This window comes from Jaculus jaculus, chromosome 17 (assembly GCF_020740685.1).
Source record: "Jaculus jaculus isolate mJacJac1 chromosome 17, mJacJac1.mat.Y.cur, whole genome shotgun sequence".
In the NCBI taxonomy this organism is placed as follows: domain Eukaryota; kingdom Metazoa; phylum Chordata; class Mammalia; order Rodentia; family Dipodidae; genus Jaculus; species Jaculus jaculus.
This window is the reverse complement of record NC_059118.1, coordinates 69442599-69469372: the sequence shown is the minus strand read 5'-3', so window position 1 is coordinate 69469372 and position 26774 is coordinate 69442599. Positions and strand designations below refer to the sequence as shown.

Below are 26774 nucleotides of genomic sequence, written 5' to 3'. Positions count from 1 at the left end.
GCTCAGACACCCTGGAGGCATGATTCATATATTAAGAACAGCAGTGATTACTTAAATCTTTTAACATAAATTATTTAAAAAATTAATAGGGTTGGCTGGAGGGATAGCTCAACAGTTAAGGTGCTTGCCTGAAAGGCCTAAGGACCTATGTTCTACTCTCCAGATCCCACATGCCCACTACGTGGTGTAAGTGTCTAGAGTTCTACTTCAGTGCCTGAGGCCCTGGTGCACCAATTTTCTATCTCTGTTTTCTTGTCTGTCTCTCTCTAAAAAAAGTAAAACTAAAAAGAATTAATAAGGTTGTAATAAATTTAAGTTAGCAAGAGAAAAAGATAGTAGTGAAATCACAGCAAGGGAGGTCTTCCTGGACACTGTTCTACCATGGGTCTGCACTGGGGTGAGACAAGTGGGACAGCTGATCTGTTCCCTCTCCTCCCATGCTCAGTCCACTCTCAATGACCACAGCTAGTCCAGGTGCCCTCTCTCTTCATAGCATTCCTGAGCCACAGCACACTAATTACAGCCTGTTTTCTGCTCAAGTCACCCTTATTATTATTATGTTTTTCAAGGCTCTTTTGGTAACACATCTAGCAGGTCTGAGGCTAGCACTTAGAACTTACTTTTTATCTGCTCCACTTGAGAGCTGAGGCAGGGCTTCCAAAGCCTGTTTAAAACTAGACCTGGAACACAGATAGCAATGCATCAGGCCACTTACTTAACAGTTCTAAAGGGAATTAAGAAGATTATCAAAACATTCTTAAGCACATGTTATATATAAATAAACTAAAAAGTAAAATGAAAAACAATAGAAAAAGTAAATGTGAGGCTATGTTGAGCAGACAGGCTTCAAAGAGCATGGCCCAGAAGACACAGTTAAAGTGAAAAATGACCCAAATAATAAAAGTGATGCTACTCAAAGATAAGTTTGATGTGGATGTTTTCTTTTTCTAAAATTTCTTCTTAAAAGAAAACTATAGATAAAGCAACTGGCAAGAATGAAGGAGAGTTAAGTAGAAATGGGAATAGCAGTGAAATCTTTCCTAAAGGTATAGGCACAGTATTGACAAATCCAGAGCTTGCATTAAAGACCATGTCTTCTCATAATACATATGGATGGGGATAGGATTTAGTTATTATAGTTTATACTGACAGGAAATGACATTTAAATACCCATTCCTATTTCTTTACATGAAGCCAAAATGAGTAAATTTTAAAAACTACCTATTTGGTATGCTTCATTTTTGTAAGTAGAAAATATCAGAAAATCATTGAACTAAATGAAAAGCACATTAGGAGATTTATTTGGTTATAACCTGTACTGTTAAATAAGGAGCAATTATAAACTCTTTATGTCTTCTTTGGTAATTAGTTGCAAAGAAATAAAATGTCATTATTATTGTTCTTAAGGTCTTTGATCTTGTACTGTAAAAATACTCTCTTCAATCTACCAGGAAATAAAAATTTGAAGGATGTTTCTTAAATTCAGGGCAGGTATCCCAAACATGTACAAAGAAGGAAAAGTCCCAATACAGTCATAAAAATGCCCTCTGGGAATCTCTAGTTGTCACTAGGAGAGGCAAGGTGTGGGTGGGGATGGATACTTGCTGACACACTGAGTTGCCCTCCAAATGTTCACTTGGCTCTTTGCTGAGAGGGAAGTCCCTGACATTATCTTGCTCTCAAATTTTAATCTTTGTGTGTGTGTGTACATGTGTGGGGGTAAAGAAGGTATGAGAGTAACTACCTACAGAGGTCAGAAGACAACTTCAGGTGTTGGTCTTTGCCTTCCACTTTGTTTCAGACAGACTTCAAATTCACTGCTGCACACTCCAAGCTTGGGAGCTTCTAGAGATTCTCCTGTCTCTGCCTCATATTTTATGTTAGCAGCATGCAGCTGTGTCTGGCTCTACATGGGTTTGGGGGATCTCAGTTCACACTTTCATTGCAAGTGCTTTACCTAAGCTATCTCCCTGCCACTTGTCATTATCTCTACCACATCTTGTTTCTTATACAACTTTTCTGTACTGTAATATCTCTATTACAGCTTCCAAGGATCAGGGTCCATTGGGGAAGAGGTGGCAGAAAGAATGTAAGAGCCAAAGGAAGGGTAGGACTCCTTACAATGTGCTCCTCCAGACACAAAATAGCCTGGATATCCACGACCTCAGAGTGCCTGACACTACCTACACAAGACCATCATAATAGGAGGGAAAGATCATGACATCAAAATAAAAGACAGACTGATTCAGAGAGGGAGGAGATATGATGGAGAGTGGCGTTTCAAAGACGGAAGTTGGGGGATGCAGAAATTACCATGGGATATTGTTTACAATCATGGAAGTTGTCAATAAAAATAAAATTTAAAAATCCAAAGAAAACTTTTCTGGATTAATTAAAAGAAAGAAATGTGACACTAAATTGTTCTTTTTGAATATTAATTTATTTATTTGAGATAGAGAAAGAGACAGACACAGAGAGAATGGGCAAAGCAGGACCTCTAGCCACCACAAACTCGAGATGCAGGTGCCACCATGCACATCTGGTGTTATGTGGGTACTGGGGAATGAAACTGGGGTCCTTAAGCTTTACAGGCATCAGGCCCTTAGGCTTTGCAGGCAAGTGCCTTGACCACTGAACCATCTCTTCATCCTTGTTCTTTTTTAATTTTTTAAAATATTTTTATTTATTTGACAGAGAAACAGGGAAAGCAAGAGAATGGATGTGCCAGGGCCTCTAGCCACTGCAAACGAACTCCAGACACATGTGCCACCTTGTGCATCTGGTTTATGTGGGTCCTAGGGAATAGAACTAAGGTCCTCTGGCTTTGCAGGTAAATGCCGTAACCACTAGGTCATCTCTCCAGCGCCCCACAATAACTCTTACTGTATCACATATATTTCAAAATCAATCAAACAAACAAAACCATTGAAATTGAACACATATTGGGTCTTAAGCATTTTGGACATGGGGCACTCAATCTGTATTATCTTCATTTTATAGATAAGGAACTTAGGTTCTAAAAGGTTCATATGGATAAACAGGCATACAATGTGAACTGAGTCCTTCCTTTATGTAGTCTATATAATACACTGGGCAGAAAAATTGTGGTTAAGAAAAGGTGTGCTTTAAACAATGAACATGGCAACCTCTAGAAATTGCTTCTGGTAATCCACAACAAGCAGGGATGAGAAGGTAACTTTATTTAGAAAACAATGTAAAGGCTTGAGTTTTAACAATGACTGGAAGAATGATAGCGTAAGGCATGCTATAAAATGATGTAAATGAATGAATGAGTTGTTTTCAGTGTTCTTGGCACATTCATAACAAAACAAAGGATTTCCTAGGTAATGTTGTGAATGTGGTAAACAATTTTTGTATATGCGAATAGTAATTCTGTTCACTTCACCTACTAATATTTCAAAAGTAGGAAATCCTGACTTTCATTCAAAACAGCTAAAAATTATCATAAAATTTCCACTACAAAATTTGCAAAGAAACCACAAGCCTTCCTCTTACACTGATATTTACAACTCTTGAAATGTCCCTCCAGTCTGCTATGAACAAATTGATTCATTTTTTTTCTCTTCTTTTTAAGAAGTATGTCATGCTCAGCCATATATTTTAAAAGTTTATTTATTTGTTTATTTATTTGAGAGCAACGCAGAGAGAAAGCAGCAGAGAGAGAGAGAGAGAGAATGGGCACGGCAGGGCCTACAGCCACTGCAAAAGAACTCCAGATGTGTGCGCCCCCTTGTGCATCTGGCTAACGAACCTCGAACCAGGGTCCTCAGGCTTCACAGGCAAGCACTTAACCGCTAAGCCATCTCTCTAGCCCATCAGCCATATTTTTTAATGAGGATAAAACTTATTAGTTACAAATGAAAAAAAAATCATATTAAATATATATTGTGCTATAAAGAAATAGTTTTGAGTTTCATTTTATTACAGGTTTGTGATTTCTGGCCAAAAACCTGATGAAATATAAATTTTATTGTGACTCAAGTTTGTTAGTATTTACTTTGACAACTGATCTTTACAGAGGACACACCACACTCAGAACAACTCACCTACTTCCGGGTGTCAAGTAAACAGCTACGGTATCCCTCAAGGCACAGATTTCAAGTCTTGCCTAAAGATTAGAAAGAAGACAAAAGTAACAACAGGAAAACCTATTAATTAGAAACTTTCTACAAATGCTGAGGGGAATGGTCTACAACCTGGTGACCAAGGACAAGCTAGCCATACTACCAAAATAGTGATATCTAATTGTGAGCAGAATTTCAAAAGACTGTCCAAAAATAAAGGTTATAACAGTAACTCCTTTTAATAAAAATTAACTTGTAGTCAAGTATGGCTATGTGCAGGCAGAGATTGAACATATTGTTATGACAAGTTAAAATAAGCAAGCTATGTTTACTATCTGACTAGTAATTTGCTTTTTAATTGGGCTGAGAGAGGAACTGAGAAACACCGGCTTTAAATGGATGGGTTTGCTTCCTCACACCCTTCCAAGCACACTCCAGTCTAACTCAGCTTAACACAGCCAACATGATCGTTATTAAATTCATAGTTTTTTTTTGGTTTTTCAAGGTAGGGTCTTGCTGTAGCTCAGGCTGACCTGGAATTTACTATGTAGTCTCAGGCTGGCCTTGAACTCACAGCGATCCTCCTACCTCTGCCTCCCGAGTGCTGGGATTAAAGGTGTACACTACCACGCCAGGCTATGGCTTTTTTTTTTTTTTTTTTAGGAATTGACTAGTTAGTCCTAAAATCCATATGGAAATTTGAGGGTCTGGGAGAAGCCAAAAACAATCCTGAAAAACAGTATTTCGAGCTTCTCATCTAGAGGACTCATACTTACAGATTTCAGATTTACTACACTAAGCTACATACAACAATCCAGTTACCATGGTAGTTATACAAGGCCAGCCATAGGGGTCTGTGGTATAGAACCAAGAGTCCAGAAGTAAAGCATTCGTTTGATGACCTAGTGATTTTCAACACAGGTGTCAAGGCCAGTCAGAGGGGAAAGCATCTCTCCAACAAACCATGCCATGACAACTGGTGGTTGCATGCAGAAGAATGAAGCTGAAACCTTTTCTTAACAAAAAACTAACCTCAAAATAGGTCAAAGACAGACATAAATAGATAAAAGACTGCAATACTCTTAGAAGAAAGGAGTCTTTGTGACCTCAGCAAACCTTAGAAAATACAAAATGCACCAACAAGGAAAGGAAAAACAAACTGGATTTCATCAAGATTAAACATAACTTGTACAAAAATGAAGACCACCAAGAAAGTGAGAACACAATTCATAGAATGAGACACCCCTTCATAGTCAGGATGGCCTTGACCAATACGGCAGATTATATAACAAATGTGGCAAGGACAGAGGGAAGCAAAGTCTCATTAACCATTGCTGGCAAGGTAGAGAGTGGAGATAAAATGACATATGTGACCATAAAACAGCCATTCTACACAATGAGGTTTATGTTAAAACTCATGCACAAATGGCCAAAGAAAACACCTTTTTTTTCTTTTTTTGTTTTTTTGAGGTAGGGTCTTGCTCTAGTTCAGGCTGACCTGCAATTCACTCTGTCATCTCAGGGTGGCCCCGACCTCTTGAAGATCCTCCTACCTCTGCCTCCCGAGTGCTGGGATTAAAGATGTGTGCCATCACGCCCAGCTCAGAAAACATTTTTTTAAAAATATTTTTTGTTCATTTTTTATTTATTTGAGAGTGACAGACACAGAGAAAGACAGATAGAAGGAGAGAGAGAGAATGGGCGCGCCAGGGCTTCCAGCCTCTGCAAACGAACTCCAGACGCGTGCGCCCCCTTGTGCATCTGGCTAACGTGGGACCTGGGGAACCGAGCCTCGAACCGGGGTCCTTAGGCTTCACAGGCGAGCGCTTAACCGCTAGACCATCTCTCCAGCCCAGAAAACATTTTTTATACTAGTTAAAAGAGAAAAAAAAATCCAAATAGTCATCATCTAATAAATAAATAAAAAATTAATTTAATGTATGAATGTGTGGGTGTATGCATGATATGTATATATGGTTACACACATGGCACAGTGTGGAAGTCATAAGAACAACCTTGGGGTATTTCTTTTCTCTTTCCACCTTCTTTTGAGACAGGGTCTCTCTGGTTGTGCTACTGATGCTTTCATACTTTTGGATTCTTCTGACTCTGCCTCCCAATGCTGCAGGAATGTCAGGATCATAGGTACATGCACCACGTTGGCTCTGGCTTGAGGAGGATTGAATTTGGGTGAGTAAGCAAGTACTTTTAACTACTGAGCAATTCTCCCGCCCTAAAAATGGTATTCATAAAATGGAATATTATTCACTTATAAAAAGGAATCACAGCCGGGCATGGTGGCGCACGCCTTTAATCTCAGCACTCGGGAGGCAGAGGTTGGTGGATTGCTGTGAGTTTGAGGCCACCCTGAGATAACATAATGAATTCCAGGTCAGCCTGGGCTACAGTGAGACCCTACCTTGAAAAACCAAAAAAAAAAAAAAAAGGAATCAAGTACTAGCATATGTCACAACAGGGATAAACTGAAACGTTATAAATGAAAGATATCTATTACAGAAGGCCATTTGTATGATTCCATTTATATAAAACTTTCAGAAGAGAGAGATCACAGTACAAAAATTAGCTCACAGTTGTCTATTATTGGGGAAGATGGGTTGAAGTAAATGACAATTATGTCTTTTGAGGGTGATGAAATGTTCTAATTGCAACTGGGCAATTCTGTAGGTGTTTAAATTACTAAATTATATGTTCTTTACATTATATGCAAATAGTATACATATGAAGTATACCTATATTATTCTTTTAAAAGTCTAAAATATTTTATTAATCTGAGAGACAAAGACAGGCAGATAGAGAAAATGGGCACATCAGGGCCTCTAACCACTGCCAACAAAAACAAATTTGTGCATCTGGCTTTATGTGGATACTGGGAAATCGAACCTGGGTCCTTTAGTTTTGCCAGCAAGCACCTTAACCTCTAAGCTATCTCTCATGCCCTCCATTATTTTTTTAATTGACTGTTTTTTTTTTTTTTTAATAAAAAGGTTGTACTCTTATATGCCCTCTTCTCTGCCCCAGTTCTGCTGAAGGTCTTCCTTGGTGGGGTTATTGGTATTCATTGTGAGGACCAAGTGACACCAGACAGTCAGGTGGGTGGGGGGATAGGGGAGAGGTGAGGAAAGAGGAGAACATGGTGCCTCGGGCTATTTCCACGCACTCTGAGGCTCTTATAGTTTTCCAATCCCTCCTCTGCTACTTCCTTTTTTTTGAGGTAGGGTTTCACTCTAATCTAGGCTGACCTGGAACTCACTCTGTAGTCCCAGCCTGGCCTCCAACTCACAGTGATCCTCTCACCTCTGCCTCCCTAGTACTGGGATTAAAGGCATGCACCATCATGTCTGGCTACTTACATTATTTTTTTAAAGCTAACGTAAAGCACACATTTCCACAGTATGTGCTAGGTCTCACAATTCAGGTCTTCCAAGGGACTGGCTTCCATACATCACGTTCTTTCACACAGGGGCCCATGGTGAACTGCCATGTGGGAAAACACTGAAAAGACACAGCTCCTATTCTCAGAGTGTAAAAATGTGAATGTTAACAATTTGCACAGCCAACATATTATATTTCAGCTAACTTTAAAAATTCCCTAAGTAATCTTGATGAAGTTAATTTAGGATGCTTTCTGTTTGGAAGCTGTAAGTGTAGGATATAAGTAGAAAGCATTGCCTTGCCTCGACCACTTACAATTCAGTATAGATATTTAGCTAGACATTTCAGAAGGCAGATTAAATGCCTAGTAAAATTACTTTTCAGATAGAAACTTTATTTAATGCAAGTGGTAGGGTGTTTCAATTAGTTTCTGTATTGCATCATATTAAAAGATCAGCTAAAATCACCAACTGTCACCCTTCCACCCTTGATCAGTTCTCAGGAAGGTTCTGGAAACAAGCACTTTTGGTTTTTGGGGTAGGGTTTCACTTCAGCCAAGGAATTAACTATATAATTTCCGGGTGGCCTCAAACTCATGGCAAGCTTCCTATCTCTGTTTCCCAAGTGCTTGCATTAAAGGTGTGTGCCACCACACTTGGCTCTGAGATAAGCACTTTCCTAAGTGAAAGTTAAATATGAACCTACAGGCCCTCTTATATACCTGCTTAATCCCTAGGATTCAGAACATTGGAGACTGAAGTGGTAGGGTGGCCAGAAGTCTCTGGGACATGTGCACAAGGAGAAAGCTCTCCACTTGATTTCTACCCAACCTTCCTCTTCTCTGCCTGCTGGGGCCTGAGTGGAATTTAGCCATCAGGTTGATAGATCACAGATGAGAGCTATAGGAAGGGCAGACTTCTGTGTCCATTCCAAGATGGCTGGGGCCTACTGCAGCTTCCTTTTAACTCATTTTCAGTGTTGCATTTCTATACTTCTCATCTTGTGTATGTATGTATAAGTATATATGTGCTAAAGAATAAATTTAAAAGAATAGTTTTAAATATTTTTACTTATTTGAGAGACAGAGAATGGGTGGGCAGGGCCTCTACTCTCTGTAAATAAACTACAGATGCATCTGTCACTATGCGCATCTGGCTTACGTGGGTTCTGGGAAATTGAACCTGGGTCCTTATGGTTCACGGGCAAGTGCTTTAACTGCTAAGCCATCTCTCCAGTCCAAGAATCAAGTTTTTTACAGAAAGTTCATGGAAAATGAAAATTTGCATGAGGTTTAATAGCAGAATGCCTCCAATCAAATGAGTGTTCTCTAGTCTTTTTGCCCAATATTTTATTATGAAATTCTCCTGGGTGTTATCATTAACATCTACTTGAATATATGTTTATCATCAATCTATCAATCACATGTTTTGATATTTTCAGTACCTGCTTAATTAACAGAATGGGCTACCTATGTCAGTCTCCCCACCCAAGGTAGGTTGTCACTCTGGCCCAGGCTAACCTGTAGTTGCAGGGTGGCCTCAAATTCATAGTGATCCTCTTACTTTGCCCTCCCAAGTGCTAGGATTAATGGCATGTGCTACCATGTCTGGCTCTTTTTTCTTTTTAAATTAGAATTTATATCTTCCACAATGGACAAATCTCAAAGTGACCCATTAATGAGTCTTGATTAATGGATATAGCCGTGTGATAGAAACACATTAAGGTATAGAATCTCCCTTCTGTGAAGTTTTAGGCCTCTCCCCAGTGAATTCCAAACACCCAGGGAAATACAGTTCTAATTTACTTGTTCTAGAACTTGTGGAGGAATGAAGCTTAAATAATGTGTGTCCTGTGTTCTTGCATGCAGCAAATTTTTGCTGAGGCCAATCTAGATTGTTAGCATCAGGTTGTCCTCTTTGTGGTTAAAAATTGTTTGCTTGAATGAACACATTATAGTTGCTTATTTATTCTACTGATGGACAGCTGGGCAGTTTTACATTGGGCTACTGTGAATAAAAGTGCTGTGAGCATTTCTACCTGTGTTTTTTTCTAGGATGGATATTCTCAGTTCTAGCTATCAGTATGACTGGAACAGCTAGGACACAGAGTTTGGTTAAGTTTGGTTTTAAAAGAAACTCAGAAGCTTTTGCCAAAGTTTGTACCAGTTTACATAGTGTGTGTGAGCTCCCCTCCTGTCATGTCCTTACCAACACCTGGTGGTGTTCAGGCTCCTTTGTCCTGTGGATGTCTAACACTGTCTTTTCATGGCTACCTATGCTGACTCACTGGCCATCCTTCTGCCTTTAGAAATCTATTTACAAGTATGTTATACCTATTGATTTTGCCTCAGGAAATCCTAGAGTTATGTTTATTTTTTTCCATGTTTTTCTTCTTTGTTGTTCATATCGGATACTTTCCATTAGTCTAAAATTTAATTTTTAAAAATTATTTATTTATTTGACAGAAAAAGGGGGCTGGGGAGAGAGAGAGAGAGAGAGAGAGAGAGAGAGAGAGAGAGAGAGAATGAATGAATATGGGTGTGCCAGGGCCTCCAGCCACTGCAAACGAACTCTAGATACGAACGCCCCCTTATGCATCTGGCTAACATGAGTCCTGAGGAATTGAACATGGGTCCTTTGGCTTTGTAGGCAAAGAACTTAACCGCTAAGCCATCCTACAGCCCTAAAAGTTAATTTTCTCCCACTCTATTGTGCTGCTGTTCCCATGTAGTATATATATATTTTTGCTTTAATGTTTTTTTTTCCTTTTATGTATGTTTTTAAATTTTATTTTATATCTTTTCACAATGTTTATTAACATTTTCCATGACTATAAAAAAGATCCCATGGTCATACCCTCCCCCCCACACTTTCTCCTTTGAAATTCCATTCTCCATCATATTACCTCCCCATTTCAATCATTCTACTTACATATATAAAATACCAACCTATTAAGTACCCTCCTCCCTTCCTTTCTCTTCCCTTTATATCTCCTTTTTAACTTGCTGGCCTCTGCTACTAAGTATTTTCCTTCTCACACAGAAGCCCAATCATCTGTAGCTAGAGTCCACATATGAGGGAGAACATGTGGTGCTTGGCTTTCTGGGCCTGGGTTACCTCACTTAGTATAATCCTTTCCAGGTCCATGCATTTTTCTGCAAATTTCATAACTTCATTTTTCTTTACTGCTGAGTAGAACTCCATTGTATAAATGTGCCACATCTTCATTATCAACTCTTCAGTAGAGGGACATCTAGGCTGGTTCCATTTTCCAGCTATTATAAATTGAGCAGCAATAAACATGGTTGAGCATGTACTTCTAAGGAAATGAGATGAGTCCTTAGGATATATGCCTAGGAGTGCTATAGCTGGGTCATATGGTATATCAATCTTTAGTTATTTTAGGAAACTCTACACTGATTTCCACAATGGCTGGACCAGATTGCATTCCCACCAGCAGTGTAGAAGGGCTTGATTATAATATGACGAGGAGAGGTTCTTTCCAGGTTTTGTCTGGCTGGGGTTCTAAAGGATTCCTGTATCCTTCCCAATTTGGGGGAAGTTTTCTTCTATGATTTTGTTGAAGACGCCTACTATGCCTTTGGAGTGGAAGTCTTCTCCTTCTACTATGCCCTGAATTCTTATATTTGATCTTTTCATAGTGTTCCGAATATCTTGAAATTCCCACTCATACTACTTTTCTACTAGTTTGTCCTTCTCTTTGTTGGACTGTATTAGATCTTCCACCTGGTCTTCTAGCTTAGATATTCTGTCCTCTCCTTCATCCATTCTACTGGTGAGATTTTCTCCAGTTTTTTATTTCACTAACTGTGTTTTTCATTGCTAGTAATTCTGACTGTTTTTTCTTTATTATTACTATTTCCTTATTTATGTCTTGTATTGCTTTCTTTATTTCATGAAATTGGTGTCCTGCATCTTCTTTGATTCTTTGATTTCCTGTTTGAGTTCCTCTTTGACTCCTCTGATTTGTTCTTTGACTTCTTTGAACATATTTACAATCATTCTTTTGAAATCTTTCTCAGGCATTTCTTCTAACTCGTTCTCACTGGAGGTCATTTCTGATGCATTAATACTTTTAGATGGATTTATATTGCCTTGCTTTTTAGTGTATTTGTGTTACAATGTATATATTTTTGCATCTTGGATTAAGTTAATGCTTGGATTTTCTAGCTAGCTGGGTATTCTTAGCTGTATCAATTGATCTGATGTTATATATCTTCAGCGTAGGCGCTTAAGTTGTTAGGTGTGGCTCTTAAGATTCTCAGAGTATCTACAAAGGTGTTCCTAGGGGCTGAGTTAGCCTGTTATGGGAGTATTCAGGTAGACTGAGTGGAATAAAATATAGGTAGATTCTAAAATTTAACTAAACACTGTACACATTCAATCAAAAACAGCACCAAGTTTTTATGTAACAGTAGGTATTATTAACAACCAGATCCTCTATCAGGAATCCAAGTCAGCTTGTGACTAAGTGAGATCCTTCCCTGGTGCTATCCCAGTTACCTTTTTGGATGATTTTGGTCTCAGCCAAGTTGCTGGCTGGGTTGTTGGGCCACTGTTCTGATATTTGGAGCTGGGCACTGGCTTTTCCTGTGGGGCAAACCGTGCCTGGCAACTGTGGGCCTGCAGATCGGCACCCCTGGTGCTGGAACCACTACTGCTGCTGCTGAAGCTGCTGCTGCTGTAACTGCCACTGCTGGATCCACCACTGCTGCCTCTGAAGCTGCTGCTACTGGAACCACTGCTGCTACCGCTGAAGCTGCTGCTGCTGGATCTGCCGCTGCTGCCCCTGAAGCTGCCACTGCTGGATCTGCTGCTGCTGCTGGGTCTGCCGCTGCTGGATCTGCTGCTGCTGGGGCCACTGTTGCTGGTGTCAGAGCTGCTGATGTTGCTGCCGGACTCTGCTCCTGCTTGGATCCTGCTGTCGGCTCAAGTTGGCGTGGCCGGTCCTGGGACTGCTGCTCAGTTCATTGGAGCTGGGCACAGGCGGTGGGGGAGGGGAGGGAGCCGCAGCTGCTCTAGTTCTCTTGCTGGTCTATGTGTTCTTCTACCTTGTGATCTGCTCCTCTGTTGTTCACTGCCGCTCTCCCTTCATGTTTCTTGAGTTGTGGAGAGCTCTGGTGTGAGTGGAAGCTCCCCTCACCTGGCTTTTCCTGCAGCTCGAGCCGAGCGTGGCGGCTTTCTGGTGCGCTGCCGCCATCGCGGTCGGGGGACCTGCAGGGACTGCTTTTGCCGGCCTATGCCGGCTCTGGATGCTCTAGATCTCTTCTTCTTCTCCGCTGTCATTTCAATTTCCTATACAACTCGTTTTTTAGTAAAAGTGTGCATTTTGCTGAGTTTTTTTGGTCTTTTCCCCCCCTAGGCTGCTTTGGCGTGGTACCTATGCCGCCACCTTAATCAGAAGTCCCCATCTAGTATATTTTTTAAAAGTCACATTTAGTATTTTTTCATTCCAGGTTTTCTATTTAGTGCAACAGAAGAAAATAACTTCTTTTCTTCTGTTGAAAATTCACTTATGACCAAACAGCTGCTTTAAAAACCTTGTCTGCTTATACCAACAACTGGAACACTAAGTCTTAGTCAATGCTATTGATACTCTGGATCCTTTGACATGTCTCTAAATTTTATAGTGTTGGTTTTTGTTTAAATATGCATTAATGTACTTGGATCCATCAAGAACTCTTTGCTCTATGGCAGCAAATTTGTTCTTTTTTTTTTTTTAAAACCAGTACTGGTCTGAAACCAAGTGCTTTGTGCGTGGTAGGCAAGAAATCCAACACAGCTACAGTTCAGCGTTTTCTTTTCTTTTCTTATTTCTTTCCTTTTTCTCTTTTTAAAATTGTTTTAATTTAACTTTCTAAGTTACTTAGGTTAGGCTTATACTCACTGTTTATGCCAGGGAAGCCTTAAGCTTGTCATCCTTAAACATGTCTCACCTTCCCCAGGGGATGGGATTCCAGATGTGCAACAACATGCCCGGCAAAAGATCTATTTTCACTTCAGCTTCTTGCTTTAGGTGGGCTGGTCAGAGTGGAGTCTATCCTGTCATATGTATTTAAGGGATAAACCAAAGATGTGGGCAATATACAAACTGTGGTGCTGCTCTCTGGGACATTTAACCTATTTTCTTGTAAATGGGGCTGTTCCAAAGCCTCTTGTCCAAACTAAAAAGACAGCATGTTTTGTGCTGAAGTTTCAGGTAGCCTTGCTGCATTGAGGCTCCAGAGCTTCCACTGCAGGCATTAAAACAGACCAAGACCATAATACGTCATGATTATAGCTCATGCAGTAAAGATGGATTATATGGCAATCAGTAGGTGCCTTGAAAAAACTTTTGTATCTAATAGGAAGGTAGCTAAAATACATATGTATATTTTAACTAACAGTAAAAGGAATTAGATGATTTGGTACCTGCAATGCTCCATTTTTGCTGAAGGATGAGACACACTGCATCAGCCGGCTGAGTTCTTCAGAAACTGCTTCTATTACCTTGGCTAGGACCCTTGGCACCAGTTCTCTGGAAATAGTGAACACCTGATAGGAGATTTAAAAGTAAGAAGAAATGATGAATTATACAGCCTTTTCTGACTCAAATTTGTCAAAACCAAAATAATACACAAACAACAAATTCATAAATTTCTAAGCCACAATTTTAAAGACAAAAGTTATAAATGAAAGATAGACTTATACTTCATTAGTATTAACTGTTTAGTGAGAAAAATAATTTTCCTAAAAATACAAAATAGGAGGCTGGAGAGATGGCCCAGTGGTTAAAATTGCTTGCTTGTAAAACTTTAGCACCTGGGTTTGATTTCCTACATAAAGCCAGACACACAAAGTAACACATGCATCTGGAGTTCATTCACAGTGGTCAGAGGCACTGGTACCCTCAATTCCTCTCTCTCATTTTCTTTCTACTCACAAATAAATATTTTTTTTTACAATTAAAAAAATACAAAATAAGCAAATATAGCTTTTAAAGGTATTGTTGATGTTGGTATGGTAAAAATTACTTTGCAGATTTCATCTTTTTAATGCCCATTTGGCAAGACATAAACAAAATTTCTAAAGAAATTTCACCCTGCATATATGCTTTGGCACAATTAAAAAAACAAAACAAAACACTATGTCAAACGGTACTGTGGTGCACACAAAGCTACTCAGGAGGTTAGGGCAGGAAGATCACATGAGTCCAGGAGTTCAAGGCAAGCCTGGTCAAAAGAGTGAGTATTTCTGAAAAAAATACTGGGTGTAGTTCTCCTTAGCATATGACAAGCAAGTCTTCAAACTAGGTACACTGTTTTGCATTAGGCAGGCCTCCTGGTTTCAGTATACACTGTAAATACATTATTATGTTTCACTGGACATACAACAGTATTTTCAAATTTTTAGGTGTGATACTAAGAAGTATATCTGGAGTTATAGTAAAACATTTTGCTTTTCTAATTTACATACCAAATTGTGTTTTCTTTTTAGCTTTTTTTCTATGCCCATATTGAGCCATTATGAATAATTAAACCTTTCTGTCAAACCATGCATAATTTTAGTATCTAAGAAAATTTTTGGCAGTTTAAAATTACACGGGAAATTCTTTCAGTTGTCTAGTAAGACTTGAAAGACTAATATTAGTAATTAGAAATAATCTCACAGCTACTGGTAATAGTCATTAGGCAACTGGCCAGACAAGAACCAGCATAATCTCTAATAATCCCCATGTCCACAATTCTATCCTGGACACAGGATGTTTCTGGCCACTGATGGCTTCATTTATACATTAATCTTAAAAGATATTACATAACAAGAATATTTTATATGTTTTAAAATCACAATATAATTTCTCACTATAAAAAGATCTATGTGACAAATTCTAGTTTGAATTATATCACATTAAAGTTTTATTTTTGAAGAGAGATTTACAAGTTTCTCTTTTAGTAAGAAATGAAAACCGTAGTGCAGTATGTTATTCTTTCTGCTCCAGTTGCTTCAAACCAGATAGCATTCTCTCTCTCTTTCGGTTAACCCTTGGAAACTTCTGTAAGAGTAGACACAGCTGTCTGGATGTGTATAACTGAGAAGACACTTGGAAACCATTAGTAATTCTTTTGGCTATATCCAATTTTATGGCTTCCCTTCAGTCAATGGGGCTATAGCTATCCTAAGAACATTGGCAAAGTAGTGAGTAATGGACTGTGACATGACTGAGTTTGAAAACAGGTTGTGACAGTACTGAAAATGGTCGTGGCTGTGGGCACCAATGATAACAGCTCAACTCAATGTACCCCAGAAAAATGTCCTTATACCCTTGGAAAGTACTCTGAAGATGTTATCACAAAATTTTAGATAATAATGCTGAGAGGGGCAACTTAAAAATCACAGGCAGCAACATCTATATGCACCTAAGCAACATAACTGATAGGAAATCATGAATCTGCATCATTCTGACTGTCTTTCTAACATATCTCTACCTTCTGTAGTTTCTGCCACTACATGAGGCCACACCATACCATGACAAGAAAATGCGCACTTGTCTTCTGCCAAAAAAGAGGATACTGAATTTTCTAAGACAAGGGATATAACATTCTTCAAAGAAAAGAAAAACCTTTCAAATTCTATCTTATCCCTGCTTTTCAAATATTACTGAATTCAGTTTATATTATCAAAGACATAGCCAATTTCAGAAAAAGACTCATAGTTACACACACATATACACACACACACACACAAAAGCTAAGCTCTAATTTACTTACATACAAGAAATATTTTGAAGGGAGAAAAAAAGACACTATAAAAAAGTCCATTTTGCATGTCTCTTCTCCCCCCTGAAATTGTCTACATTTCTTAGGAACACCTAATGACAGCTTACCTCTGCATGCACAGCAATTATATTCACCAATGCTTCTTTTAAATAGTTTCTGACACCTGAAATCAAGATGGGGGAGGGAAAAACCATTCAGTGGAAACATAAGCCAACCCTCTCTCTTACTGGCATTAACATGTGACTACTTCAGTGTTCTGAGCAGAAACTGAAAATAACATCACTGTTGTCAAGTTCCTTTCTAGAACCAGATAATGAAAGGATTAGTATCCATAAAGGTTAAAAAAGCGTTAAAATAATTTTTCTTTCATGGTTTTTCATTTCTATCACTATCTCACTCTCCTAATTGCCTCAAAATTAGAATATTAAAATGCAGAGGACAAAGGAAGATGTTCAACAAAACTTGTAAAATACATGTTAAATATCCATCACAGCATTGTAAGTAAAACTATTATATAGTATGACAGTTTTGATTTTAAAGAATTAAATTAAAAGAGAAAACTTGTCACCAAACCATACTGTATCTGATTTTCTAAATCAAGTTAACAACTGAACAAGATAAAAGATTTCAGAGTAAGTCCAGGAATAATGAGACCTGCTGAACTCAACAGCAGCATCCACATGTTTATGAGTAGAAGGTCTGAGTCATTCTGTTCTGAACCAAATACTTCCTAGCTGTAAGTTTTAGCAAGAAGGTTGTAAGTCACAGCTTTTTTAGTTTTCGGACTGTAGTGAGGACTAACGGAGATGATGTGTGCATGCAACAGTCTACTATTCACACTGCTTCTTAGGGCATTCATCATCATTACTATGAAAGAAAAAAAAAGTGAGAACAAACTCCTGTCTTATCATAACTCCAGACCAATTGCTTTCATATGGAGTGGAGTCTTCTAGTCTGTCTTCTAGAATTAACTGCACATATTGAGAACACATACAGTAAACCAAAGAAAATATTGAATTGCAAAATCAAAGATATTAATGATAAAGGCATGAAGGATAATGTTCTCTCCAAATCTCATTCAAACTTCTGATCTTCTGATTATTTAGGATTTGAGACAGAGACCATAAACAGCAATCTTTTCTTCTTTTCCTTTTTTTTTTTTTTTTAAGAAAGGGTCTCATGTAGCTCAGTCTAGTCTTGAACTTTCTATACAGCCAAGAATGACCCTGTACTTGTGATCCTCTTGCTTCCACCTCCCAAGCACTGGAATGTGTCACCATAACTACCTTATTATAATCAGCTTTTAAGATAGCATTTGCAGATTCTTAAACCATACAACCGTCTTTTAATTATGTGATATATTATACTACATAAATAGCACAATGTATTTCTTTTAGTAAGCCAATTCCATATTTCTGGGGTGTAGAGATTCAGGCATTATGAATTTTTATTTTGCTGGTGGGATAGCAAAGGAAGCTGAGTGAAGAATAATTAATTAAAATGAACTGGTTCTTCCTGAGAAAAGGGAGAATTGCACAGGAAGAAAGCTTATGTAGCAGGCAAGAAAGAGAAACATAAGGAGTCAGTTATAAATGAAAGTGAAATATGTCAACTTGGAGACAAGTAGATTTCATCCTGTCAGAGGAAAGCCACACCACAAATGTTCCCTTGCTGCAGCTGGGTACATGTGACCTGGCTGTCTTTGAAACTGCTCCTTGGGTAGCACTCCCACATTACAGCAGAGCAAGTGGATGTGCACTGCTCCAAAGTCTGGCTGCTATCTCTGGTCTTGGGCCTTTTAACCATAGTCAGTGGAAGATCAGCTTACATAATATATTCATATATCTGTATAAACATGGAAAGGCACAAAAACATAAGCACAACACAAAGCCAAAGATATGCTAAGGAACTAAGAATAAAAATTAAATAATACCATTGATCCTTGGATTAAAATCAAGGTTCTGTCAGTGCTACTGCAAGGAAAGATGTCAGCAATGATGACTGGAAATGTGAGGGCTGTTTTTAATTTTTAAAAGTCTTAATGCAAAATAAGAATAGGGCTAGAGTGCTGACTGAAAAGCTGACAATTAAACTTAGAATCAAGCAAAGCAGTCACATGCCCAGTGACTATATACTATGAACTCAACTCCCACTCTGACCCTGACAAAAAAAAAAACAACACACATTTCCTGACAAGAACATTAAGTATTACTAATAAAATACCCTTTAGAAAGGAAACAACTGAATTAGTCAATACAATTCTAATTATGTTACTATGAATAGTAAGAATAAAAGCAAAGAATACTTCCAACCAAAATAATGATATTAATGATATAAAACATGAAAAATAATCTTTTTTAGGCTGACTACAGGCTTTACATATGTAAGAAACACATTGCCTTTATATTGGACAAGAGAATTGTATAATTCTTGGAGATTTTATGAGTGAAACAAATGCAGAAAACACTTCACAATAAGAAGTAACTCTTTCAAGGGAAGCTGTGACAATGCTGGAAAGAGAAAAGATACAGATGGGCGGTCCTAAGATGAACAGAAATAGGGCTCTTGCTCAAGCAGCATGTCAGGCTAGTAATGTTTGACTAGACAACCTGATATGATCACTTCTGAGAAGGGTACCTAGCTTGAGGTAGAGTTTGCTAAGCACTATTTTAACCTCCCAAAGCAATGCATATGCTTTAGTTATAACTCATAAATTGAAAAGTTAGGCTAGGGCATGATGGTACATGCCTATAATTCCACAACACAGGAAGCTGAGGAAAAAAGATCATAAATTCTAGGCCAATTTATGTTAACTAGTGAGGCTCTGTCTCACAATTTCAAAAAGTTGAAATACAATAAATAAAATCAGTGGTTTCCACCTTCTAAAAAGAAGCCCATTACATTAAATATGGATATAGGTATTTCTGTATTGACTATTGGACAACATTCTAAGAGAATGGCTACAAATATTTATTCATTAAACATAAAAATTTACTAGGATTCTCTTATATGGTAAATACCATTAAGTACATGTCAGAGTCACTGGGCCCTATAACATATAGATACCCCAATTATGTAGAAGGCCAGACAAAGTGCTCAGTTGTTAAAAATATTCACTTATATGCCTATATAACATGTAGCAAATTCCTGTAAATGGTTGTATGAAAGGGTTTTATGTTGTAAAGAAAATTTTGTATGCCAATTTAAAGCAATCTGTAAAAAACACTAAATTACTCTCTTCATTTTGTGAAGCTTTTAGCTGATTAAAGACTAGTAAGGAGGTAGGAGTGGAGAGATTCAGGATAAAAGGCTAGTGATAAGCAGTGTTCATGTTTGGAAATGGCAAGGTCTTTGCTATGTTCCCAGGTTAAGAATTCAGGCTCTGTCCTCTGCACTCAGTCCACAGCCAGGAACAGCCTGGCTGTGCTACATGTATATCTCCTTCCTTGCTTTCTCTGCAGGCTTGTCCACATGCTCGTGTCCACTGTGTGACTTTCAGATGTAGTGTTATAACACTACACTCTGATATACCTTTTGGTTTAATTGCCTGCTGAGTTTCCTATTTTAAAATGCTCAAAATTTGACAGAGATGTGCACTCTTCCAAAACATGTCTCTCAAAAAGCCAGTGGTAATACTAGAAGTCACATGTTTTTCTCACTCTGACTGATACCGCTTGTGGTGGCAAGCCAGTGGCCATGTACTTTCTGCCTGAGCAAAGGAAAGGTTACAATCGACCTCCACAGGTTTCATATTCACAGATTCAACCAACAGCCAATGGAAAATATTAAAAATATCTGAATATGCATACACATTTTTTTGTTGCCATTATTCCCTAAACAATACAGGATAATACTTATCAGTATTAGGTATACATGAATATAGAAGTTCTTGCCATTATTCCCTAAACAATACAAGATATTAGGTATACATGAATCTAGAAGTGAATAAAAACAGAATGGAGGATGTGAGGAGTTTCTGTGCAGTTCTGCATCCAGTTATAGAAGAGACTGAGCATCTGGAGCACTGGTGCCTGTTTGTGGAAGCCACAGCCGAAGAACAGAGATTTATACCACAAGATCCAACTTCAGGCTGATGGGAGCTTGGGAATGAGAGGCTGGGACTCACCTGGAGCCTCAGGGGCACTGGCTGAGCTCACAGATTCTTCCTTCAAGTTAGAAGTAGGTTGAAGAAATAATACTGAGGAAAATGTCACTCAGAAAAGACCCTGGAGCTTCCAGAAAGCAATATAGATGTGCATCACTTGGAAAAGTAGCTGAGTCCTGGGAGGCAGAATAAAGAGCAGGATGGGTTTCAATGGACCTTGACTATGGTAACTGGAGGTAGGACCAGAATTCAATTTTTGGTGATGAAGCTGTATTCAAAGAGAGGGTGACTGTTATAGAGGAGCCACAGTGCAGTCACTTTAAGGTGGTATATGCTGCTTTGCTTTCCATTGCACATTAATCTGACTTTAGTATCATTAGCCAATGATAGTTGATAATTACTTTTAATTTCATTAAGGTGACAGAATGGACACTTGGTTGTCAAAATCTGGTTACCTCTAAGCTAATTACATGACTTCAGGCAAGTCAGCTTAGATGACTGCTAACTGTGTAATTCAGAGGTTACAATATCTCTTTTGCTAACAAGGAGACATGAAAATGCTATTTATTTCTTCATTCATCGATAGTGGACATTTACCCTGAGTGAGTGCCACTAGTGTGGTGTATGAAAAGTGAGCAGACCAGGTAAGGCTGACAGCCATAGGAGAACTCAGACATCAGTGGAAGGGGCAATTTGCCAAGTCTGAACTGGACACATATTTCAGGTGCTATTTTTCAAGATTAAAGACATAAATAGTTATCTAAAAGGCACAGTGGCTATAAAAATCCTTTAATTAAATTATTTTCTCTTTCTGAAACTCCTGGCATATGCATGCATACTATAACTCATCGAGTCTGTCATGCAGTTGCAGATGAGGCTATTTTGAGCAGTACAGAAAGTGCTTACCTGCTAAACTTGCATTTAAGGCATGATGTCAATGAGCATCCCCACCCAGCATTGAGTGTGAATGTGGTGGTCCACGATTCAGAGCTCTATACAAGACAAATTCTTACTACCCTGGTTTCATACTAAGTGTGAAGATAGAGTTTTAATGGAAGTTGTTTGCCATACTTTGCTTTGGTTTTGCAAAGAATGACCATTCCAATAGTAGCCATGATCAGGGAAACTGCTATCCCAATGGGGACATCTGAGCCATGACCTGAGTTAATAGGACAAGTGGATACAGGCAGAATTAGGCAGTGACCTCAAATGCATGTTACTTACTAATCAGTTACTTTAGGGCAAGAGACTGAATTGTTCTAGAAGTTAAATATTCATAAATGCAATAATATTTTAAAGAGGCCAAGGACGTATGTGATAGATGGGGCCATTCATTAAATAAGATGTGCTGTGATTAGTTAAGGATACTGGCTCCACCCTGAATTTCCAGGTGCTGAACATGGATCACTGTTACCTCCTCTTGGGATGCTGTGCTCCTTTATTTTTTCATGTTTATTTGTGTGAGTATGATTGATCAACATTTATCTCCTCTATTGTCCTATAAATTCCATAAGCACATATTACTCACCCATCATTTTCCTTATCAATATACCCAAAGAACATGATTAATATGTCATAAATATTCAGAAAATAATAAATGAAGAAGTAAAAGGAGGGGAAAAATCATGTCTGTCTTACTCACTACTAGGTTCTTAGAATTGAACTATCTAAACAACCTGGTAAGTGAGTAGGGTGGTTTGAATTAGATGTCCCCCACAAACTCATATACTCTGAATGCTAGGTCCCTAGCTGGTGGCAATTTGGGAACTGGATTCTCCTGGAAGCAGTGTAGTGTTGGGGGCTAGCTTATGGGTATTATAGTCAGCTTTCCCTTGCTAGTGCTTGGCACACACTCCTTATGTTGCTTTTTTATGTTTTTTATGTTGCTTTTTTTTGTTTTTGCTGGCTGCTGGTGGTTTTTCTGTCTGCTTGGATCTGTGAAAGGGAGACAGCTTCTTCTACCACTGATGGAACTTTTTTAGAAGCTTGTATAGCTTCCTACCATAAACCATGTCTATTTGGAAGCTTGTCCCAGCAGCCCAGAACTGACTGCGACAGTAAATGATGAATGCATCAATATTAGAGAAAACTTAACCATGTATAGGGTTTGTCATGTACATAATTGATATAAAGTACAGCAGAATAAAAATGTTGCTAGGCTCAATCTATTTGCTTTTCAAATATGCTTTATTGTTCTAGCTATGTGCTTAAGGTAACAGCTTATTCCAAACAATAACCACTGTTTTGTTGTACTTAGGTGTTATATACTAAAGCAAATGCCTAGGCATGTGAGGACATAATGAACATATATTGTTAAATATTGTTAAGAAACATAGGTTTTAGCTTGCACTCTACAACAGTAGGCCAGAAAGTGCCAAATGCATGGTATGACACCACTAAGGAAGGAGACCACAATAAAGACATTACACAGAAAACAAAACAAAACAAGAGCAACAATTGAAATAAACAGGGGCTGGGAAGATGCAGTTTTAAAACTACTGCTGTGCAAGCCAGAATTTGGATTCCCAGAACAATGTAAAGCTGGACTTTGTGGTGCACACATCTGTAATCCCGATGGGAGGCAGAGTCAGAAAAATCCTGAAGCTTGCAGAAGCAAACATGACACCTGAGGTTGACTTCTGATTTCTACACACACACACACACACACATACAGTAACAATGCCAAATTGATTTTCTTGTTGGGGTTGTAGAAAACTTATTATTATGATGATATAGGACTGTTTTTAAAATGATTACACCTAGATAAACTCCCACAACTTTCCATGTTATTTAAGTAAGGGAATGAGAAACAGCTTCTGAGCATTTACAATATTTCTCTGTCCTATTCTGAAGATGAAGTTAGAATGTGTCATGATATTTGACCAACAAAGTGTCCCCACCCACACAGTATGAACTCAGACTATCACTTACCAATTAACCTAGAAGCCTAGTATGGAAACTCCCCATGGGAGCACAAGCTCACCTCTCTGTTGAGCAAGACCTTGTCAGCTACTTGCACCATGCTTGCATGGTAGGCTTCCTGTTAGTCAGCCAGTACAACCTAACTTCAAGGAAAAGCCTGTCTACATACAACAAATTGGCAAAGAAGCCTCCCTACTTAATTTATTTGTTAAGTTCTTTCTTGAAATCAAGTAGAGAGGTCACTTGATTTTGAAGTAGGTGTACGATTATATTTTAAAAAAATGTATTAAGAGCCCTCTACTCCATGCCAGACACTCTTCTGGGCACCCACTATCCCCCAGATGGCTAACATTTGAGTAAAGCTAAACCAGGGTTTAATATAAGAAAAATAATTACATTGTATAAAATTATTCAGACACAGAGTAAAACCTGAATTGACAAAGGAAGGGCTTCTGTTTAATGAGAATGGCATCATTTGTGCCTTTGTGATCCCATTACGCAGCGAAAGGACACTGGTGGTGTTCCTCTTGTTTCATATTCATGGGAATAATTCATAGTAAATAATTTGTGATAATGCACAGCTGTGTATTGTACTGACTTTAAATTACAAATAGAAAATCAGGTAATGCATGTGAGCTTCTTATTTTAATGTGTGGATAGATACCCTAAAATGTTATGTCCTTATTATTAGTAACTTGAACAAATTATTAGATTGACTTCTAAAGAGATAAATCCATATGAACCATTTTCTAAAGAGATAAATCCATATGAAACAGAACATTAAACATTCTAGATGATTAGGCCTTTGTACTTAACTTTTTTTAATTTGAAAAATTCACAGCTTTCTTAAAATAAATTAAAAGCACATGGCTATGAGTTTATATAATGTCAACTAAAATCTAGTGAACTTTTCCTTTATCATTCACCTCATGAGTAGCTATAGCTAACAATCTGATGTATCCCTTTGTATCTTTTCCTATGAATACATTTTCTCAAAAAATGAAGTTATGGGCTGGAGAGATGGCTTAGCGGTAAAGCGCTTGCCTGTGAAGCCTAAGGACCTCGGTTTGAGGCTTGATTCTCCAGGTCCCACGTTAGCCAGATGCACAAGGGGTGCATGCGTCTGGATTTCGTTTGCAGTGGCTGGAGGCCCTGGCGCGCCCATTCTCTCTCTCTATCTGCCTCTTTCTCTCTCTATCATTCTCAAATAAATAAATAAAAAATGAACCAAAAAATTTAAAAAAATGAAGTTATACTATACATTTTCTTCAGAAAATTATTTCATTCCATCTCACAAATATTACTATTTTTAAAATAACACTTTATTTGCTAGAGTAGTGTAGCAGAACTGATCAGAGGGTACAGCTATCCCACATATTGCTGCTCCCACATGAACACAGCCTTCCTATTATTACTATCTCTCACCAGAGTAGTACATTTATATTGATACAGGCATGGACCTACTGATACACTCCAAACACCCAAAGGTTAGGGTCCCTGTTGGTTTAATTGGATGTACAATGGCATGCATCTGCCATGATAATGTCATACAGGCTTAACTTTACTTCCTGACAATCCCTAGGTGCTCCCTGTACTCATTCATCTCTCTCTGTCCACTAACCCCCACAACCACTGAACTCTTCAGTTTTTCCATAGTTTTGCCTTTACCAGAATGTCATATATTTAGGATCATACAGTATGCAGCTTTTGCAGCCTGGCTGGTACAGAACTCATGGTAATACTCCTGCCTTGTTCTCCTGAGTACTGACTTTACCATGTCCAGCTCATGTATTCTAACAGAATTGATATAAGATATGTATCTGGAAGTGGAACTGCTGAGTCCAAAGGCTTTTTGTTCTGAAAGATTCTGTCAAGCTGTCATTCAAAAGGCCACAGGAAACTGTAATCTTAGTTCTTCATGCTTTTTTACTTTAAATTGGATTTTCTGGTTGCTAAATACTCCTCCTCAAATGGTGATAGTTCATTTCAAACACTCAAGCAGTTATTTGACAAAACTTTTTTATCAAAATATAAAATTTTTGATATAAAGACTAAAGGAAACTTGGCAAAACTTAAACAAGTCTTTTACTTAACCAGATTGTGTGAAGAGTGTCTTAAAAAGTTGAAGTGGAAGAACACTGTAATTACGGAAAGCACGTTGTACCATGAGAACACAATACAAGAATGCAAATTTTTCCATGAAGCACTTCCTGACAAGACTGGAATGAAGACTCCTTTAAATACAACTAACTTCAAGGAACTCCGCTTAATGTTGTTTTGAAACCTGACACTCCTCAGTTAATGCTTCAAGAAATCAAACTGGAAACTCTGGAGACCCTGCCTACTTCATATACCACATTTCCTGTTTTTAACTCCTGTGCCCCAAATCAGTTAACACTCCTAGTCTACTGACAAAAATAGATTGAAAAATACTATAAATATCCCACAATGTACTTTTTTTAGTGTCAAACTGAAACAGTACATGAAACAACTTGAGTTGTTTTTTTTTTTCAGGTAAATTATCTATTTAACTATACCCTGAAGACACATTGTTTTTTTTTAAAGGTAACCTAATACTGTATCAATATTGTCAATAGACAAAAGAGCCTATCATGCAATAAAGCTTTTGTTGGAACAGAGAAAGCTCCTGTTAGAAAGTCCAGTGTCTTCATGTTTTAATGTACTTAATCTCAAATTGATAAATGTCTCATATAATAGCTTTTTAGAATATGTTTCTAAGGGAAAGACACCGTTTGCATTAGAGTATGAATAACTTCAGCATCTACAGTATTGTATCATTCTACTTTTTATCCCAAGATCTTCTGTTTGCTTGCTTCCCAACTAGGAAAACTCAACCTGTTAGGAAACAAAAACCATTACCAGCAGTGCAAATAATAATGAATTGATTTCATGGCTTATGTTTTTCTATCTGTATAAAGAATTTAGCATTCATAAACTTTAGGCAAACAGCTTTCATGATTTAAATACTAGCAAGGGAAACACAGTCTCTTCAGAAACTGAAGTCTGAAGTGCTAAAAGGATCACTAATCACACTAAACAAAAGTTACAAGATAGTGTGTACAATTCATACAGTGTCAACTCCATCCTTCATAAATCTGATTCACTGAATTTCAAGCTTAAATGCAGGAAGTTACATTCATTTACATTCATTTGTCTCTATTTCACCTTGAGCATTTTTTTTTCCATTAAAAGGCAACTTCATTTGGAAAAGTAAAAGTGATAAAATATGATTAATTCCACTCATGCAAATGAGTATCTCTGATTTACACTGTGAACTATTATTATTTCTGGATAGACTATTGCTTAAACAGGCTTGGAGTAACTTCCATTTTTCAGGCAAGAATTCTTTTTTTTTTAAGCCATCCCCCTACCCCAGCAGCCATTTTTTAATTTTTTTCTCAATATTTATTAACATTTTCCATGATTATAAAAAATATCCCATGGTAATACCTTCTCTCTTCCCTACTTTCCC

General features: G+C 38.0%; 1 protein-coding gene across 3 annotated transcripts in view; it reads right to left on the bottom strand.

Annotated features, from left to right (window-relative positions):
• The window catches only part of Exoc2 (exocyst complex component 2), a 171442-nt gene that overhangs the window by 2773 nt on the left and 141895 nt on the right, over positions 1-26774 (bottom strand). For all 3 annotated transcript variants that reach the window (XM_045136639.1, XM_004666142.2, XM_045136640.1), the window contains exons 25-28: positions 16362-16417; positions 13910-14032; positions 4068-4129; positions 621-680 (exon numbers count right to left, since the gene is read on the bottom strand). In XM_045136639.1, the coding sequence (XP_044992574.1) occupies positions 621-680; positions 4068-4129; positions 13910-14032; positions 16362-16417 (301 nt within the window). The remainder of the gene's footprint in view (positions 1-620; positions 681-4067; positions 4130-13909; positions 14033-16361; positions 16418-26774) is intronic.